The 21,238-nt window shown below is 45.4% G+C and overlaps 1 protein-coding gene across 2 annotated transcripts in view; it reads right to left on the reverse strand.

Moving 5' to 3' along the window:
* The window catches only part of LOC115094165 (complement factor B-like), a 131,389-nt gene extending 111,320 nt beyond the window's left edge, over nt 1-20,069 (reverse strand). The window contains exon 1 of one of the 2 annotated variants that reach the window (XM_029606933.1): nt 19,935-20,069. In XM_029606933.1, the coding sequence (XP_029462793.1) occupies nt 19,935-19,992 (58 nt within the window). In that variant the 5' untranslated portion in view covers nt 19,993-20,069. The remainder of the gene's footprint in view (nt 1-19,934) is intronic. The other variant, XM_029606932.1, reaches the window with a different exon arrangement.
* Between the last annotated feature and the right edge of the window lie 1,169 nt (nt 20,070-21,238).

Here is a 21,238-nt window from a genome sequence, read left to right on the forward strand (position 1 = left end):
TTGGTGCAGTTAAGGTCAGAGTCTCTCTCCTTCCTCTCTCGGGTCTCCAGGCTCTGGCAGGCCGCTATTATAGGCCACTTCCGATTCTGCCTCTGGGACCCGCCCTCTGCTCCTCCGTTCTCTCTGCCTTCCGTCGGGGCTCCGATCTTACCCCCGGGCTCGCAACAGATTGAATTGGTGCAGTTCAGGTCAGAGTCTCTCTCCTTCCTCTCTCGGGTCTCCAGGCTCTGGCAGGCAGCTATTATAGGCCGCTTCTGGTTCCGCCTCTGGGACCCGCCCTCTGCTCCTCCATTCTCTCTGCCTTCCGTCGGCGCTCCGATCTTACCCCGTGCTCGCAACAGATGAAATTGGTGCAGTTCAGGTCAGAGTCTCTCTCCTTCCTCTCTCGGGCTCTCCAATTAGTTTTAAATGTGCCACATGCTAACTTCATGGAGTGCCCCCTAGTCCTTCTATTATCCGAAAGAGTAAATAACTGATTCACTTTTACCCATTCTAGAATTCTCATGATTTTAAACACCTCTGTCATATCCTCCTCAGCCGTCTCTTCTCCAAGCTGAACAGTCCTAACCTCTTTAGTCTTTCTTCATAGGGGAGCTGTTCTATCCCCTTTATCATTTTGGTCGTACTTCTCTGTACCTTCCCCATCGCAACTATATCTTTTTTGAGATGCGGTGACAGAATTGTACACAGTATTCAAGGTGCAGTCTCACCATGGAGGGATACAGAGGTATTATGACATTTTCTGTTTTATTCACCATTCCCTTCCTAATAATTCCTAACATTCTGTTTGCTTTTTTGACTGCTGCAGCACACTGAGCCAATGATTTCAATGTATTATCGACCATGACGTTTAGGTCTCTTTCCTGGGTGGTAGCTCCTAATATGGAACCTAACATTGTGTAACTATAGCATGGGTTATTTTTCCCTATATGCATCACCTTGCACTTATCCTCATTAAATTTCATCTGCCATTTGGATGCCCAATTTTCCAGTCTCACAAGGTCTTCCTGCAATTTATCACAATCCGCTTGTGATTTAATTACTCTGGATAATTTTGTATCATCTGCAAATTTGATTACCTCATTCATCGTATTCCTTTCCAGATCGTTTATAAATATATTGAAAAGTAAGGGTCCCAATACAGATCCCTGAGGCACTCCACTGCCCTCCCCATGCCTATACATGTTGCATACAGACAAAAGGCAAAAAGAGAGAGCTGCTGCACCATAGCCGGCAAAATCATTTGCATTGTGCTTTCAGTTAGAATACACTTGGCTTCTATCTAGCCAATGGAAGTAACATTTACATGTTGAGCTGAATACATAACACCTCAACACCCTATTTCCCCTCAGTAACATATTAATTCAGATATTTATTTATTTATTTGAAAAATTTTTATATACCGACATTAGTAGGGGAACATCACATCGGTTTCCATAAAACTGCAAATTTAGCAAACAGGCTTTACAGAGAACTATGAACTGGATTATGAACAGCTTAAAACAGGTTAACGTAAGGGTAAAAGGGAGAAGGGTTGTCAGGAAGAACAAAGGAAATTATCAACTGCTTATACTATAACAACAGGTTGAAACTAAGATAGAATAAAGCAACGGGGAATATGAACAGAGGGATTACATCTAGTAATAAATATTAGTGAGGGATAAAGAGGCTATCGCAAGATCAAGGCCTAAAACAATCTATACAGTGTAGCATAGTAATTACAGTCATATAGCTGTGAAGATCAATATTTATAGTCTGGGAAAAGGTGTAGAGGAACAGTGTAATTGGAGAGTAGGGGCTAACTAAAAGATATCAGGCAAAACAACACATTTCAGTCTTCTGAGATGCTTGTTGGTGTTGATGACATTGTGCCTTTGAGTACATACAGCTCAATGGATGTATCAACATGTGTGCCATCCAGTGATGATTCCCTGGGCTCAGCTAGTTATGGAACTGGAGCTGACACATGGACTCTATACTGGGTAAAAAAGCATACATATTTCTGGCTGTGACTCAGGCTTACAGTCTACTGTTGATCAGTATGATAGCATCAGATCAACCCAACAGATATGCTTGTGTAATTCCTTCCTGGGCTCTTTCACTGGACAAGAGACCCACATGCAATAATGAGTCTAAGACCTTGACTCACTCCTTCTAAACTCGGCTGGATTCTCCGAACGGGAAAGAGGGAAAATATACCTTCATGGCCCAAGGTGAATACGCCGTAGTTAATTAACTCCAGCGGGCGCCCATCATTTGACACTGAGGCCAAGGTCCAGGCATTGGGACTTGGCCTCCTGGCCGAGGCCCCAGCAATGGGACCCGGCCTCTGGGTTGGGTGAGCCTTAACTTGGGCCCCAGCCTAGGCCAAAGCCCAGGCATCGGGATCCAGACTCAGGATCAGGTCATGGCATCAGGCCTGGGTCCAGGCCTAGGCTCTGGCATCAGGACGCAGCCTCCAGGTCAGGTTATACCGTTGGGCCTGGTCTTTGATGGATACCCGGCGGATTAGTTAAGTTTTGGGTTTTTTTTGTTTTTTGGGGGTCTCGCTGAGGCCCCGGCATCTGCCCATGCCTCTGCTGAGACCCCGGCATCGTACTCGGGCCTAGGCCACGGACCCTGCTTTGGGTCTCGGCCTGTGCCCAAGCAGAATGCTGGTGCCTTGGCTTAGGCCTGAAGCCAGGGCTTCACCTAGGATATAGACCGAGGCATTTGTTTAAAACAAAACAAATAAATAAGGTTCGTTTCATTTGGGGCCTCCCTGATTTGGTTCAAGGCCCCCCCAAATGAAACAAATTAGCTTTATTCATTGTGTTTTGCATTTTCATTTTAAGCGAATGCATATCCCTACCCAGTATGGCATTTCTTATGTTCTCATTAGTTTTCTTTTCTTTCCAATGTGGCACTAGAATGGCAGTACCTCCTCCAAAACGATTTCTGCTCGGTTGATTCTGAGTCTCTCAGGTTGAGTGACAAGAGTTCCCAAAAAGAAAAACACAAGGCTACCTTCAGTCATAATATAGGTGAAGAGCCTTCAAAAAGGCAGAAAATAAATGTTAAGCAATAAATAAGCGTAAACAGTGTGTAACTTAGGCTTCCAGCTATGATTCTGGCAGATTCAGCGCTGGAGCGCCGGGCGTGAGTAAGGTTATACCAAGATCCTGGCAGGGATCAATAGGAATTGGGCAAGTTAGAGGTGGGGTCTGGTGGGGGGGGCCCAGAGGGGTTTTGGAGTGGCCCAGGACTTCAACTTCTGGTAGGTCCAGCGGGGACGAGTGATTTGATTTTTTATTTTAAAATTGGTAATGGGGTTGAGGGACCTGGGACATGATAAGCAACTTTAGAGAGGTTTGGGGAAGGTGGTGGATGATATACAGTCCGACAGGACCTTATCTTAATTTGGAGAGAGGGAAGGAGAAAATCGGGTCATAGGCCTATTTACTTATCTTTTTTTTTTTTTTCCATTTTACACAGTGCTACTGAACAGGATATCTTTGAAGATATCCGGTTAAGTAGCTAGTTATCTGGCCACACAAGGCCAGATAACTTAAAAACCTAACCAACTATATTCAGACATAGCCGGTTCAGTTTTTAAGTTATCCAGTTACATATACCATCTAAAATTAGACTAGTATATTCAGCAGGACGTTTATCTCTCTGAATTGAACTAAACGGCCTACTGAATATTGACCTCAGAGAGTAGAAAACCGTGATCCAAACTGAAATTCAGTTCAACCCATGCAGCAGGCCCACTCTTGGCCTACACTCTTCTTGTGGGGAAGGTAGGGGTAGGGCAATTTTATCAGTGAAGCCCACTGTTGGAGTCATTTTTTGTTACTTTTGCTGAGGATGTATATAGAGGATAAGCCATATGGATTCAGAGTTTTCACCCAAACACAGACTTGTTTGAAGGCCACAGGCCAACCTCTGAGGGAACTCCTGTTTACTGTCTTGCACTGTGAAATGTTTGCGAACAGGCAAGAGTGTTTATTTAGTTATTCCACTAAGTCTATGATGAGAAAACTAGCAATTAACTTATACTAACGCCTGAGAGAGAGAATGAAGGCCGCACAGCTGTTTCTGAAAACTGATAAGAACTCAGAAGGAGGGAATACCACTTTTTCCACAAACAGTTGAAGTGTATAAGGAGAGACAGCGAGAAAGAGAGGGGAGAGTGCTGGATGTGACAGCACACGCTGATCCTTTGGAAATATGTAAGCTTTCTATATGTAGCAATTGTGATTATCTACCATTACTTCTTTTTATTTGTTCTATCCTCCTATTGCTCAAATAAACTTACTTTCCTACCTGGAGTCGTGATGTACTGAATCAAAGTTTGTGTGTGGCTCTTTGTGTTGGGAATTAGCTCCTGGGTTCAAGCCCCCAGGTATAATCCCAGAAATTGTGTTTTTTGTTTTTTTTTATAAGGGATAAGCCCCTCAGAGAGATTAGCACCCCCCCCCCCCCCCCCCCCAGGTCAGAGCCCCTGGACAGGATACCAGTGTGCACGGTGTGAACCCATAACACCCACTCACTCTTCTCCTCTGAGGGTCCCTACACTGACCCGTGCTACTCAGAGGGTTAATGGACCTCCACCATCACATCTGTGCTTTGACTGCAGCATATGTGGTTGAAGTACATTATTGTGGTGTCAGCAACCCCCCATCCCCCTCAAGACTTTGTGCCCTGGGCAACTGTCCTGTCCTAGTTCTGGCCCTGATTAGCGTAGTTGCACCAGCCTAACAATGGCCCTGGATGAAACCACAGATCAGATGCAGCATAGGTAACAGCAGCAGCAGCGTACGTTCCCGCATCTCTCTCTGCTTTTCAGAATTCGTTCAGTTAGACAGGTCCAAATGAGCTTTCCCACCCCCAGCCCTTCTGTTTTTGCCTTTTCTTCTCCTCAGCTTTGACAGGAACAGAGTTCAGGGTCCCCCTCCTACATACCTTTGCAACTGAATCACTGCACTGAGCTCCAAAGGTCATGGAAGCTTGCCCAGAGCACATTCCACTGAACTATCAGAGGACATGCCAACACACAGCAGAAAGATTTAAAGCAGGATGAAAGCCATTGAAGAAAAGGGGTACATTTAACTGGGGTTTAACGGAGCTATTCAATACTGAAGTTTATTCTCCTTTCCCCTTAACCCACTCCTCAACTTTGCACTGCATCTTAGTCCTATCTTGCAACATCTTCTGCTATTCCAGTACAGAGGGCCCCTCCCAGTTCATAATATTTCTGTTTTGTTTGTCTGTTTCCTATGTTTTATTGTACCTATCTTATATTGTTCACCATTTAGTATGATCTATTTGGTTTAAGTGGCTTATAGGATTTTTAAAAAAAATAAATAAATAAATAAATATAGTAAATAACAGTAGATAAAGACCAAAATGGCCCATCCCGCCTGCCCAGTTGAGATTCATCCACTTTGGATAGATGAGCATATAAATTGCCATATGCAAGCCATCACCAACTGCTGGGACAGAGATGAGGGTGGGGTCAAGCGGGACAATTGCCTGAGGGCCCACACTGCAAGGCATCCTGCCACCCACTGCCTGTGTGAGCACTGATTATTTGAATGCCTATGCCTGCTCACACTGCCCATCCCTCTTAACTGAGCAGGGGGCATACGGGGCCATGCCTGGGAACTTTTGTGTTGTGGTCACCCTGAGATTGCTGTTGATTAGCAGAGGGTGCGGAGGGGGGGGGGGAGGGGGAAGGAATGGAATAATATGTATCAGCTTTCTCTCTTCCACCGCCCCCCACCCCACCCAACTAATCCACACTTTCTTTTGCTCCCACCCATCACCATCACCTGTCCGCCCCCTCCTCACTTCCCCTTTGTCTCTCCCTGACCCCGGCACTCTCTTTGCTTGCTCCCCTTATAGGTCTCAGCTCCTTGACTTGTGCATCCTCACTTTGCCCTGAGGCGAGTGATTCCCAAGTCCTGGAATCACAGCTGCAGGCTGTGTTTTGTGTGTATGGCAGCCCCTCTCCACGTGCTGCTTGCAGTGTCTGCTCCAGGCTCGGCCCACTTCTCCTGTTCTATGCAGGTTTACCGAGGAAGGGGAGTGGCTGAGCCGTAGACAGAGAGGCCCTGAGATTTCCAGTGTTTCCCCTGAGACCCTGCAACTCATGCAAATTCGCTGAGTCTCAGGGTGAAATCCTGAGAATTCCCAGGTAATGCATATGGCATTCAAATAATTAGAGCCCAACTCGCATGGCTCTCATGTTCCTGCACCTGTTATATTTCTGGTGCAGCCTTGGATGATTAAGAACAGGAGACTGGGAAGAGGCAAGAGATGCGTGCAGGAGAACATTTCAGAGCAGAATTTGAAGACCGCTAGCCATAGGCTTTACAGGAGAAGTCAGCCAAAGTACAGGCAGCTATAGTACATTGAGGAGAGTGATGGATATTAAGTGCTGCCATGTTTATAAGCACAATCAGAGCCTTAAAGAATACAAAAGCCATCCTTGATGCACTAGAAGCCTATTTCAGGCCTGCAAAAAATGTAATACATGAAAGATAGATATTTGGCCTCTGCAAACAAGAGGAGGGTGAATTCATTGACAAATTTAGCACTGAGAGAGAAAGCAGAGACATATGACTATGCCCCACTGAATGATGAACTCATTTGGAATAAACTATTTCTTGGCATAGCCAAGGAGTGCAGACATCGCCATCTTCTGAGAGACAAGACTTGAATTTGAATACATTTATTGAAATATGTTGCACTGCAAGTTTACTGATTTGCAAATGAAAACTATGGAAAAGGACCAGCAGTCTAACAGTGTTAATGCAATAGCGAAGCATCACTGAAGAATGTATATGGATTTTTAGAAGGTGTTTGATAAAGTCCATTATGAGAGACTTCTCATGAAATTAAAATGTTATGGGATGGGAGGAAATATCGTTCTGTGATTGTGAACTGATTAAAACACAGGAAACAGAGAGTAGGGCTAAATGGCCAGTTTTCTCAACGGAGGAAGGTAAATAGTAGGGATCTGACTGGGACCAGTGCTTTTCAATACATTTATAAATGATCTGGAAAAGAGAACAAGGAGTGAGGTGATCAGATTTGCAGATGACACAAAATTATTGCAAGTATTAAATCACAAGTAGATTGTGAGAAATTCCATGAGGACCTTATGAGACTGGGAGACAGGGCATCCAAATGGTGGATGAAATTTAAAGTCGACAAGCGCATAGGGAAAAATAATCCAAACTGTAGTTACACAATATTAGGTTCAATATTAGGAATCCCTATCCAGGAAAAGGATCTAGGTGTTATCGTGGACACTACGCTGAAATCCTCAATTCAATGTGCACGAGCGGACACAAAAGCAAATAAAGTTAGGAATTATTAGGAAGGGAATGGAAAGTAAAATGGAGAATATCATAAACCTCTGTATCACTCCATAATGCGACCACCCCTGGAGTACTGCGTGTAATTCTGGTTGCTGCATGTCAAAAAAAGATATATTGGAACTAGAAAAGATACAAAGAAGGGCGACCAAACTGATAACGGGGAAGAAACAGCTCCCCTTTGAGGAAAGGCTAAAGAGGTTAGGGCTCTTCAGCTTGAAGAAGAGGGGAGATATGATAGAGGTCTATAAAATCATGAGTGGGTACACGCAAATCAGTTGTTTACTCTTTCAAAAAATAAAAAGACTAGGGGACACTCCATGAAGTTACTAAGTAGCACATTTTAAACAAATTGATAGGGATGTGAATCGTTTTTCAACGATTAAAATTATCGTCCGATAATGTTTATATCGTCTTAAATCGTTATAGAACACGATACAATAGAAATTCTAACGATTTATCGTTAAAAATCGTTAAATCGTGTTAGTGCGCACTAACTCGAGTTAGTGCGCACTAACTCCCCGTTAGTGCGCACTAACTCGATTTAGTGCGCACTAACTGAAAATGATACAAATAAACACTTTCCAGGTCACTGAAGGTCAGTTAGGAATGAATATGTGTTCCTATTGGCTGGCTGCCCTCTTATCTATTGATGTTACCAAGGTTACCACTGAGGTGATGGTTGGGGGGATGGGAAATGGAACTGGAAACTAACGAACACCAACAGAAAATGAAACAAAGTGTTCACACTTCCCAGGTCAGTAAAGGTCACTTAGGAATGAATATGTATGTATGTATTCCTATTGGCTGGCTGTGCTCTTATCTATTGATGTTACCAATATGGTTGAGGGGATGTGAAATGGAAACAGTTGGAAGCTTGACAAAAAAAGTAATGTAATGATCAGCACTCACGTGACTAGAACTTGTTTGTTTATTATTTTTGTTAGCAGGCACCTGAAATGCTAGTGCATGTTGAATTTGCCAATCACTGTGCATTTTAGAAAGGTGGTCCTGGCTGGAACTGTACACAGTTCAAATATATGTAATTGATTGTTGGTAAGTGTATTTTTTAAGTAGCCACACTGGCACCAGTATGTTTACTTTTCCTCCTACTTAACTCACTAGCTCAGCTTTGTAAGAAGGGCTTCTCTGCTTGTGTGTTGTTTTTGTTTGGTGTGAGGAGAGCAGAAACATCAGATCTTTATTCAATCTACTACAGTCATCTCTTACAGTGCCCTATCCCTATTAATACCAGGAGTGTTGTGATCTTCCTGCACACAGTGCCCTAACCCTGATACCAGTCTGAGACAGCTCCCTCCCTGCATTACTAGTGAGAGGCTGGCTTCACAGACAGGGGGGTGCTGCCTGACCCTCACTCCTGACTTCCCCCATGTCCCAGCTAGTGAATGGTGTGTGGGTGAGGGGGGGGGGGGGGGAGGATGGTGAAGTCTGAGACAGCTCCCTCCCTGCATTACTAGTGAGAGGCTGGCTTCACAGACAGGGGGGAGCTGCCTGACCCTCACTCCTGACTTCCCCCATGTCCCAGCTAGTGAATGGTGTGTGGGTGAGGGGGGGGGGGGAGGATGGTGAAGTCTGAGACAGCTCCCTCCCTGCATTACTAGTGAGAGGCTGGCTTCACAGACAGGGGGGAGCTGCCTGACCCTCACTCCTGACTTCCCCCATGTCCCAGCTAGTGAATGGTGTGTGGGTGAGGGGGGGGGGGGAGGATGGTGAAGTCTGAGACAGCTCCCTCCCTGCATTACTAGTGAGAGGCTGGCTTCACAGACAGGGGGGAGCTGCCTGACCCTCACTCCTGACTTCCCCCATGTCCCAGCTAGTGAATGGTGTGTGGGTGAGGGGGGGGGGGGTGGATGGTGAAGTCTGAGACAGCTCCCTCCCTGCATTACTAGTGAGAGGCTGGCTTCACAGACAGGGGGGAGCTGCCTGACCCTCACTCCTGACTTCCCCCATGTCCCAGCTAGTGAATGGTGTGTGGGTGAGGGGGGGGGGGGGGGAGGATGGTGAAGTCTGAGACAGCTCCCTCCCTGCATTACTAGTGAGAGGCTGGCTTCACAGACAGGGGGGAGCTGCCTGACCCTCACTCCTGACTTCCCCATGTCCCAGCTAGTGAATGGTGTGTGGGTGAGGGGGGGGGGGGGAGGATGGTGAAGTCTGAGACAGCTCCCTCCCTGCATTACTAGTGAGAGGCTGGCTTCACAGACAGGGGGGAGCTGCCTGACCCTCACTCCTGACTTCCCCCATGTCCCAGCTAGTGAATCGTGTGTGGGTGAGGGGGGGGGGGGGGAGGATGGTGAAGTCTGAGACAGCTCCCTCCCTGCATTACTAGTGAGAGGCTGGCTTCACAGACAGGGGGGAGCTGCCTGACCCTCACTCCTGACTTCCCCCATGTCCCAGCTAGTGAATGGTGTGTGGGTGAGGGGGGGGGGGAGGATGGTGAAGTCTGAGACAGCTCCCTCCCTGCATTACTAGTGAGAGGCTGGCTTCGCAGACAGGGGGGAGCTGCCTGACCCTCACTCCTGACTTCCCCCATGTCCCAGCTAGTGAATGGTGTGTGGGTGAGGGGGGGGGGGAGGATGGTGAAGTCTGAGACAGCTCCCTCCCTGCATTACTAGTGAGAGGCTGGCTTCACAGACAGGGGGGAGCTGCCTGACCCTCACTCCTGACTTCCCCCATGTCCCAGCTAGTGAATGGTGTGTGGGTGAGGGGGGGGGGGGGAGGATGGTGAAGTCTGAGACAGCTCCCTCCCTGCATTACTAGTGAGAGGCTGGCTTCACAGACAGGGGGGAGCTGCCTGTCCCTCACTCCTGACTTCCCCCATGTCCCAGCTAGTGAATGGTGTGTGGGTGAGGGGGGGGAGTGGATGGTGAAGTCTGAGACAGCTCCCTCCCTGCATTACTAGTGAGAGGCTGGCTTCACAGACAGGGGGGAGCTGCCTGACCCTAACTCCTGACTTCCCCCATGTCCCAGCTAGTGAATGGTGTGTGGGTAAGGGGGGGGGGAGGATGGTGAAGTCTGAGACAGCTCCCTCCCTGCATTACTAGTGAGAGGCTGGCTTCACAGACAGGGGGGAGCTGCCTGACCCTCACTCCTCCGGGGTATTGTGATCTTCCTGCACACAGTGCCCTATCCCTGATACCAGGGGTGTTGTGATCTTCCTGCATGCAGTGCCCTATCCCTATTAATACCAGGAGTGTTGTGATCTTCCTGCATGCAGTGCCCTATCCCTGATATCGGGATGTGTGCAAGAAGATCACAACACCCCCGGTATCAGGAATAGGGCACTGCGTGCAGGAAGATCACAACACCCCCAGTATCAGGAATAGGGCACTGTGTGCAGGAAGATCACAACACCCCTGGTATTAGGGATAGGGCACTGTGTGCAGGAAGATCACAACACTCCTGGTATTAATAGGGATAGGGCACTGTGTGCAGGAAGATCACAATACCCCTGGTATCAGGGTTAGGGCACAAGTTCTAGTCACATTGACTGATCACATTACTTGTTTTGTCAAGCTACCAACTGTTTCCATTTCCCATCCCCCATATACTGTCAGTAGGAAACTTGGTAACATGAATAAATAAGAGGGCAGCCAATAGGAATACATATTCATTCCTAAACTGACCTTAACTGACCTGAAAAGTGTCAAATTGTATCATTTTCAGTTAGTGCGCACTAACTCCCGTTAGTGCGCACTAACTCGAGTTAGTGCGCACTAATCGGAAAAAACGATTTTTAACGATTTTTTAACTAAAAAATCGTGCCTAAGACGATTTTCTTGCCCTGCCACACGATTTCTATCGTTAAGACGATATGGAAAACGATTCACATCCCTACAAATTGATGGAAATATTTTTTCACTCAACACACATTAAGCTCTGGAATTCATTACCAGAGGATGTAGTAAAGGTAGTTATTGTAACTGAGCTTAAAAAAAGTTTGGACAAGTTCCTGGAGGAAAAGTCCTTAAACTGTTATTAACCAAGTAGACTTGGGAAAAGCTACTGCTTTATTCCTGAGTGTAAGCAGCGTGGAATCTATCTCCTATTTAGGATCTTGCCAGATATTTGTAATCTGGATTGACCCCTGATGGAAACAGGATACCGAGTTTGATAAACCTTTGATCTGCCCCAATATGACAGTTCTTATATTCTTATAGATGGCTACCGCAATACGCGACAGCAAGTTAACCCATCTGCAAACATATATGCAGCTTGTAGGTATTGTGACAATGTAAATAAGCGAGAGAAAGAACAATGTCCAGCATATGGAAAAACATGTAGGTCATGTGGTAGCCCTGATCATTTTGCAAGTGTGTCTATCAAGCAAAAAGTGAAATACAGTGAATAAGCTGCATAAGTTGGAGGAGATATTGCTTAGTACTGATGTGAACTTCTCAAAGATATGCTCGGACACTATATGAACAACAAAACACAAATGGTTTGTAAATGAGGTGATATGTAATTCTACATGTCTGAAAGACAAGATGGGCACAACTACAACCGAGCAGCACTAAGTTGAAGTTATATTCAGGAGAAGTCATGGATCAGAGGAATCTGTTCTAAGAGAAGTCCATTTTTAGCTTGATCCCAGTATTTCACCAATCCAATGTACTGCATGCAATGTACCTGTAACCCTGTTTTTAAAGGTGAGATATACTTCCAGGGCACAGAAAATAAGTTATATATTTCTGGGGCTATCTTCTTCTGCCATAGGTCCCCTCTCTAATATCACCCCACGGGGCAAGTCCTTTCTACGGGGGTAAGCAGATATGGCCTGAGTGGTATGGTGACTCCCTTTCCAGTGTGCATCTGTACAGTGTAATGTCGAATGCTGGATGGGACAAAGAAGGCAGGACACAGGTCTGGGTGTTCCAAAGTAAAATTTACTGATTTCTTTAGAAAGGAATCGATATCCAGGCAAAACAGATGGTTGTACAGATGAGTGTCCTTTTGCTCTTTGTGTTTGTGCTGGTGACTCAGGCTCCTGGGGATTTCTAATTCTCTTTGAGCAAGAGCTTCACAGTCCCCCTACTCTAGAGGGCTCCTCCTCTGCAGAGGGGTCCCCTTAGAGGTTTCCACAGTCCTACCTGAGTTCCAGCCGACCTCACACCATTACCCAGCCTGCGCCTGTGTCCCAGGGGAAAGATCCTGCGGAGAGTCTTCCTTGATGCTGAACCTCTCTGAAGGAAAGGCCTCGCTGCTAGGAGTCGGGTTCCTTGCCCAATCTCCAAACTGAGAGCAGGGGGGGTGACAAAAAGACCTCTTCTAAACCTAAAAGAGAATACTTCACTAAATGTCCAAAACCTTTCTGGGATGTCCCTGTCACTGCAGCTCTTCTCTGGCCCTAGAAGGGTACTGACAGATCTTCAGTGACCTGGCCTCTGGATTCGGGGGAATGCCATCTTCAAGAGCACCAGGTTATAATCTAGTTTAATGATCTTTAAATTAGACAAAAAATCCTAACAAAGTCTCTTTCTACAACTGGAGGAATACTCAAACTGGTAGAGAGTACACAAGAAGGAGTAGCCCCCAAAATATATTGAGTGAGGGCTGGAGGCCTCACCCAAAAGAAACCCACTCAAAGGAGAGCTCCTCTCTCCTCAAAATCTCAACTAAACTGCCATGATGAATCTAGCCCTAGTCCCTAATTATAAGCAGGGTCCACCCACTCAGCTGCCTCTAGTGGAGGAGTTGTAAAATGGTAGCCCCTCTAGCTGGTGGTTATCTATAGAGACTAGGTGATACCTAGTGGTCAACCCATAGGGGTGCCACATACCAGTAACCATAAAGCCAGAGGTAAAACCACAGCTGTACAGGCATGAAGTTTATGGTCACCTCACACTGGTGACCGAACCGGCTGGATAAACAACATGGTTGTAGTATGGATGCTGGAGAAGCTGAGAATTTGTATTGATCCAATATGTCTAAACCTAGCATGGAGGAGATCTCACTACATCATGCCAAGGCTCGAAAATGTCTTATTCAAGCTGCCTAAGGTATGAATATTTACACTTGTTGATGCATGGGATGCATTCCTGCGATGTAAGTTAGATGGGAAAAGCAGCATCATGACAATGTTCTGGGCCCCCTGAGGCAGAAAAAGCTGGTTCAAACTACCATTTGGAGTCTCGGCAACATCAAAGGTTTATCAGCAGAAACCGCAGGGAATCAAGTCAGTAGTGGATGATAATCTTATTGTGGGCTGCGGCGACTCTGATGAGGAAGGAGCTCATGATCATGATGGCAAGCTCTTGGCCCTAATGGATCAGTATAGGCTGGTGAAGCTAAGGCTTAGTTTGAAGAGACTGCAATTCAAAGTGAAGGAAATCGACTCCATGGGCACATTCTGTCTTCACAGGGACTGAAAGTGGGGCCAGATAAGGTCAGATCCATACAGGTTATGCTACAGCCAATGGAGGTAAAGTCTGTGCAGCTCTTCATTTAGGTTTATGACTTACCTAGCAAAATTAATATAGAAACATAGAAACATAGAAATGACGGCAGAAGAAGACCAATCGGCCCATCCAGTCTGCCCAGCAAGCTTCACACTTCTTTTTTCTCATACTTATCTGTTTCTCTTGGCTCTTAGTAACCTTTGGTTCTATTTCCCTTTCACCCCCACCATTAATGTAGAGAGCAGTGATGGAGCTGCATCCAAGTGAAATATCAAGCTTGATTAGTTAGGGGTAGTAACCGCCGCAATAAGCAAGCTACACCCATACTTATTTGTTTACCCAGACTATGTTATTCAGCCCTTATTGGTTGTTTTTCTTCTCCCCTGCCGTTGAAACAGAGAGCTATGCTGGATATGCGTGAAGTATTAGTTTTTCTTCTCCCTTGCCGTTGAAGCAGAGAGCTATGCTGGATATGTGTGAAGTATTAATTTTACTTCTCCCCTGCCGTTGAAGCAGAGAGCTATGCTGGATATGTGTGAAGTATGTTTTTCTTGTCCCCTGCTGTTGAAGCAGAGAGCTATGCTGTATATGCATTGAAAGTGAAGTATGCATTGAAAGCCACATTAACTATCAACAAATATTGAATAAGCCTAATAATTGGTAATACCTATAGCCTTTGAACTCTCCGTTAATTTTACATACTCTTACCCTCCCCTGGGTTTTGTTTTTTTTTTATTTGGGAGATGGCAGCCCTCCATCCTTCCGCTCCGTGAAGGTGGAACACCAACTACTGGCCACTGGCATCCCACTCCGTGAATGCCTCTGTGGCTACTGCCGCTCCATGCAGTGTTTTGCTGCCTCCTCTTTATACATGTCCTCTAGACCTGATGGACCTTATCTGTTACTCTTGGCTCTTAGTAACCTTTTGATTCTATTTCCCTTCTACCCCCACCATTAATGTAGAGAGCAGTGTTGGAACTGCCTCTAAGTGAAATATCTAGCTTAATTAGTTAGGGGTAGTAACCGCCGCAATAAGCAAGTTATAACCATGTTTATTTGTTTACCAAGATTAAATAATTCAGACCTTGTTGGTTTTTTTCTGTATATAGATCTACTTTTCTTCATTCCCCCTGCCGTTGAAGCAGAGAGTTATGCTGGATATGCATTGAAAGTGAAGTATCTGATGCCTATCAGAGGTGTTATGGTTATGAGGTGTTGGAGTGGATTCTTGGGTACTGGGGTGATGGCCACTCCCACGGGGAGGAGCCCCGTGAGGAACCGCAGTACTAGGCTAGACTCTATACACGCAGACACAGAAAAGTTGTATTTATTGTTCAGCTCGATGGTACTGCCCGGGGAGCGGGCAGCGGTGAAGGTAACCCAGTGAAGTAGTCCAGGGTTCCTCAGCAGAGGAGACCAGTCTCACACTCGAGTAGGTGATAGGCAGCGCGGCGTAGCATGGACAGGTCCCGGATGTAGACACAAAGCGCTGAAGCTGAGACAGACTGAAAGGGTTAGTACTCACTGAAGCAGAAGCTGTATAGTTGAAGGTCCTGGCAGGCAGAAGTTGTTCAGTGGCAGGCACCAGATTAGGGAGAGCAGGCCCTCAAGGAGCGAGTACCCGGTATCCCAAGATAGGTACCTGAAATAGAGCAGAAGGGCCCCCGAGGAGCGGGTACCTAGGTTAGTGAAGAATTACCCCGAAGGGCAGAGAGAGCTTCCTGCGACAGCTGGGAAGCGGCAGAGCAGCTTAGACTGGAGGCAGTCCAATCCATGCTAACTCAGATTGTTAGCAAATGAAGGGCAGGCTAAATACCAGGATGTGATGACATCACTCAGAGGGGACTCCCCCGAGGTTCCCGCCAAGACGTGGATAAAGACGTGGGTGGCGTGCGCACGCGCACCCTAGGAAGCCCTCAGGAAAATCATGGCAAACACCGTCACCATTGCCGATCTGGAGAGCGGCATGAAGATGCGGCAGCAGCCATCTTCCCAAGGTTTGTGGAGAGAGAAGGAAAAAAGGCGAGGCACAGAGGTCGAAGTCGACCAAGACCGACGGACGCAACAAGAGGTATCTGTGTCCCTGAGAAGACGTCTGAATAAGGATTCCATTTGGCATTGGTTTCTAAAGCATTACCAGGCATTACAGGAAATTTTTATTTATTTATTTATTTATTTATTTATTTATTTATATACCGACATTCGATCGAGATATCACATCGGTTTCCAGATAACTAAAAGAATAGGGTGGTAACAGCCCTATTTTACATTTTACATTATCGTGTTGCCATACGGCCGGCGCCATTTTGCAAAATGGCGCCGGCCATATTGCAAAATGGCGCTGGCCGTACGGCAACACGATTCGAGTGCAGGAGGTCGTTCCCGGACCCCCGCTGGACTTTTGGCAAGTCTTGTGGGGGTCAGGAGGCCCCCCCAAGCTGGCCAAAAGTCCCTGGGGGTCCAGCGGGGGTCCGGGAGCGATCTCCTACGCTCGTGACGTCGGGGGATAGGAACCAAAATGGCGCCGGCTCTACCTTTGCCCTGTCATATGACAGGGCAAAGGTAGCGCCGGCACCATTTTCTATCAACGCACCCGTAGCCCGAGAGTGGAAGATCACATCGGGACCCCCCCCCCCCACTGGACCCCAGGTAATTTAAGACATTTGGGGGGAGTTCGGGAGGGTGGGGGATTTATTTTAAAGGGTCGGGGTGGGTTTTAGGGATGTTTTAGTGTGCCGGTTTTCCCGCCCTCCCCGATTTACGATTTACACGATATTTACAAAAACAAAACCGCGACGATTCGATTCCCTCCCCCCCAGCCGAAATCGATCGTTAAGACGATCGATCACACGATACACATCTCTAATATCAGTGATAGCAGAGCTACAGCAGAACAGGATCCGCAGTCCCGGGCAGGATCTGAACATCTCAGGGTTTTCTGGGTGCAACAGGACAAATGGACATTGCACAGATCAATCAAGCAGATTATCTGAATGTCACGGACCAGAGACTGCATCAGATCAGATTGCAGACGATGAAACCTTGCAGTCATGAAGCCTGTAGTCCTGAATGGCTGCCCAGAGAAGAAGGAGGTGCCACCGTGGAGGTAGTCACTGGAAGAAGCTGCAGAGACGCTGGAGAGGATCCCAGAAGTATTCCCAAGATGCAAGGTAGCAGAAGTACAGCAAGGCGGAAGCCCTCCGAGGAGCGGATAGCCAGAGACAGGGGCAGGGCCCCCGAGGAGCAGGTACCCGAGAATGTCTCACGCCAGCTGTAGCAGGAACGGGGAACACATATGAAGTGAGAGAGAAGGATTCAGCAAAGGGAACTCTTTACCAAGTCGATTTGCGATAGGCCCTGATGGTGCTTAAGAGTCCAGGGTTAGTGATGTCATCAAGGGGAGCCGCCCCTGAGGTTCCTGCCCTGACGTCCTCAAGAAGGGCCGTGACGCGAGTCTTCCAGAGGGAGAGAGAGCAGTGAGACATGAAGTGAGTAGTAGCGGTCGCAGCCGCCTGCGACCAAAAGTCATAACACCCATTTGAACATAAAATTGTATGTTGTCTGCGTATATCCTGTGTCCTGAACAAAGGCCAGCCGGTAATTTACATTTCTGTGACATACAGATATTGAATAATGATGCTGAAAGAACGGACTCTTGTGGGACACCGGTCAAAAGAGGATAGCAGGATATCTGTGTGTCTGTCTTTTGTCTGGAGGTGGCCTGCTTGTGTTTTTTGGTCTAGGTGAGATATGTCTGCGTCTCTGTGCCTCTCTGGGTATTGGGTTTCTGTCTTTCTGTAGGGGGCCTGTGCCTGAGTGTGGGGTGTCTTTGTCTCTCTGTGTTTGTGTGGATATAGGGTAACTGTGTGTGGGGGTCTCCGTGTCTATCTACGTATCTGTTTCGCTCACTGTTGGTCTGGGTGTGAGGTGTCTGTGTTTGTCTGGATATGAGGCACCATTTCTCTGTATCTATCTGGGTATGGGATATCTGCCTCTTTGTGCCTAAGCAATAATCTAACATCGGCAGAACAATTGCTTGTACTACTGTACGAAAATCAGCAAAACTCAAGGAGGGCTTTAAACCACGCAGAACAAATAACAGACCTGAGTTGATTACTGAAAGTCAAAGAGGATTCATTGTTTACGCGCAGGCTCTTACGCGCAGATTATTCAAACACCAATAGTGATTAACAACAATCGGATAGTTAAATTGTCCAATAAGGTATGCGATCTTGGAGTTATAATCGATATGAGCTTAGTTTAAAACAACATATAACACATAAAGTAAGAGAAGGCTACGGGAAACTAATAATACTAAAATGCCTTAAACCACTACGTAGTCATAAGGACTTCAGAACTATTCTACAGTCTTTAATATTCGACAGGACCAATTATTGTAATTCACTTTTATTGGGTCTTCCACCATTAGACCACTACAAATTCTACAGAATGCAGCAGCAAGAGTATTAACCGGCAGCAGGAAAAAGGACCATATTACACCAGTATTAGCTGAATTACATTGGCTTCCAGTTGAATACCGTATACAGTATAAAGTTCTCAGCACATTACACAAATTAATATATGATGAGCACGCAGGTTGGCTTAATACTACAATTTGCCTACACATACCCCAACAGATGCTATGATCAGCAAACAAAGGCTTACTACCAATTCCATCGGAAAAAACAGCACATCTCACACAGGTCAGGGACAGGGCTATTTCACTTGCAGGAACAAAAATCTGGAATGCAATGCCTGTAAACCTAAGACTACAACAAGATTACAGACAATTAAAAAAGGACCTGAAGACCTGGCTATACATACAGGCTTTTAAACAAATGGAAGACGATTCTCAGAGCAAATAGTTGGCATTTCTTACTATTTATGATTTTATGATTTCATTCTGTATTTTATTTTCTTGTTTTATGCTTTTTAGTTATTTTATATTACTGCAGTGTTGATTTAAGTTCTTATTCTGACTTTTTATTATTTTACTATTAATTTGACTTTTAGCATTTATTTTAGTAATAATTTGAATTAGAAATTTGTTATTTTATTGCTCGACTTGTAAACCATTGTGATGGTACTTCTAAACGACGGTATAGAAAAACTGTCAAATAAATAAATAAATGTGTGTGAGTGTCTGAGAGCTTTCTCCTTTCAGCAACTTAAAGAGAAATAAAATGGGGGCTTTGAGCCACTGGTTGGCAGTGTGGCTCAATCTCTGGTGAATGCCCTTCATGTATGACTATATGTGTGTATGTATGTACTGTATATATATATATATATATATATATATATATATATATATATATATATATATATGAGGTCAATATTCAAAACTAAACATTTAAATGGATAACTGAGTTAGATGGATAACTTATCAGTTAGATGGATAATTTGGAGTTAGATTAGATAACTTGTGAGTTATCCACGTAAATGGCTTTGAATATTGACCTCATATATATACTGTATATATAATATATACACACATGAACATATATAGCAACCCATCTTGGAGGGGGCTCTACCCAATTGCATGAATGGAAGGGATGCTGTGGCTCAAAACGTTTGCTCGCTCTTGCGATAGCCAATGCACATCAAATTCTTTTTCCCCAACATGTACTGCTCCCTCAGATTTCTGAACTCTAAATGCATGTCATGGCTTGGTTTGTATCAAATCTTAACCTCAACTCCAGCTTTCTTAGCTCACTTCTCATGCTGTTTATTTCCTCAGGATGAGGATATCCAGTTTCTTACAAATCACTGCGCTGTCCACAAAAAGGCAAACTTTTCTTTCTAACCCCTCTGCAAAGCCACACACAAAGATACAGAGCTGCTCCCTTCGGTACTCTACAAATCACCTTTCACTCCTCAGAGTGAATTCGGTTTTCCACTACCCTCTGTTGTCTAATCCATCATCCAGTTTCTAATCCGGTCAGCCCCAGGGTGCTCAGATTATTCATGAGCCTCATTACACAGGACAGTATCAAAATCTGAAGATGAAATTCAAGTAAACCACAGCCAGCGCATATCCTCAATCTAATTCTTTAGTCACCCAAGCGAAAAAAAAACAAACCCCATTGCAAATGCTCCTTAAATTATGAACTGCAGCAGCACTGGCTGTTTCCTATATTCCATACATACATACCGCCTTTGCTAATCCTACACAGGAACAGACACAGGAGTAGTCTAAGTAGCGTGCTCATCCTGTTTGTAGATAGCTGTTCTTGCTTCTGCTTCTCATGCAGTCTTTTTACAAGTCTCGGGCAGTTTCATTTCCTCATTCAGTGCAAGCATTCCCAGAATCCTCTTCCTTTTCTTATTCACTTTCTCTGCTTCTCATGATAAAGGAAGGATTAATAAAAATTACGTGAAAATTTTTTTATTGCATTGTCCCTGCCCTCAAGAGCTTAGCAGAGGTTTAGGGGGTCAGGGAATAAAAACCGATAGACATTTCACAAACATTAGTAGCCACATTTTGGCAAGGGACTGAGATGCCAGGCTTGGATAATCCTAGACTTTGATTGCATCATGTTTGTCCTGTCTGTAATGAGAAATCTCCCATATGCAGGACTGGTTGTGATAAAATGTCCATCACATAAGATCGTACACATTTCTTTTTAAGTGACCCCTTTCTTTTTTTTTAGCTAGGAAAAGCAGAAATCAGCTTCCTGTTCTGCAGTTACTTCCACTATTCCATTAGCCTCTGGTTCTCCCTCATTTCTCGAAATAAACTACAGTAGCAGGAAGTGAGGAGGATGAGGAAGGATATGTGCTCAGCGGTGAGGTGGGCCAGGAGCTCCTGCTAAGGTCATCACAACAGGGACTCTTTCGACTTCCCCCTCCGTCTCAAGTGAAGTTACGGCTGCCCAGAAACACAGCCTTTAACTATGTAGCTCTAATCCGGTGGAATTCACTACTTCACGACTTACTTTTCAGTTATCCTATCTGGGTTCAGGAAAAAGACTATTTGAGCAGGCACTTGTATCATGGAGGCAACTGCTTATTTGAATAATTAACGAGTCCAGTATTTTTTTAGGTCAGATTTGGTTAAATAGTGTTGAGCAAAATGTAAGTTCATAATTTTATTAATAAGATATTTGTTATCATTTTATGCTGATTGCTTTTTTTATATTTATTTACTGTACCCATTTTGAGAGTCTGACTGTGATGCCAATTTTTTAAAAAAGGGCTCCGGGGTGATCCGGGTAACTATACACTGATGGGCCGGATGTCGGTGACAGGCAAAACGGTAGAATCTGTTCTTAAAAACAAAACTGCTGACCACATAGATAGGCATGGTTTAATGGCAGAGAGTCAAAATGGTTTTTGCAAAAGGAAGTCTCGCCTTACCCATTCAATAGATTTTTTTCGAAGGTGTAAATCAAGGGACCCCAAACTATGGCCCAAGGGCCAGATGCAGCCCTTGGCTGAATTTCATTCAGCCCTCAG

Source organism: Rhinatrema bivittatum, chromosome 6 (genome assembly GCF_901001135.1).
Source record: "Rhinatrema bivittatum chromosome 6, aRhiBiv1.1, whole genome shotgun sequence".
In the NCBI taxonomy this organism is placed as follows: Eukaryota; Metazoa; Chordata; class Amphibia; order Gymnophiona; family Rhinatrematidae; genus Rhinatrema; species Rhinatrema bivittatum.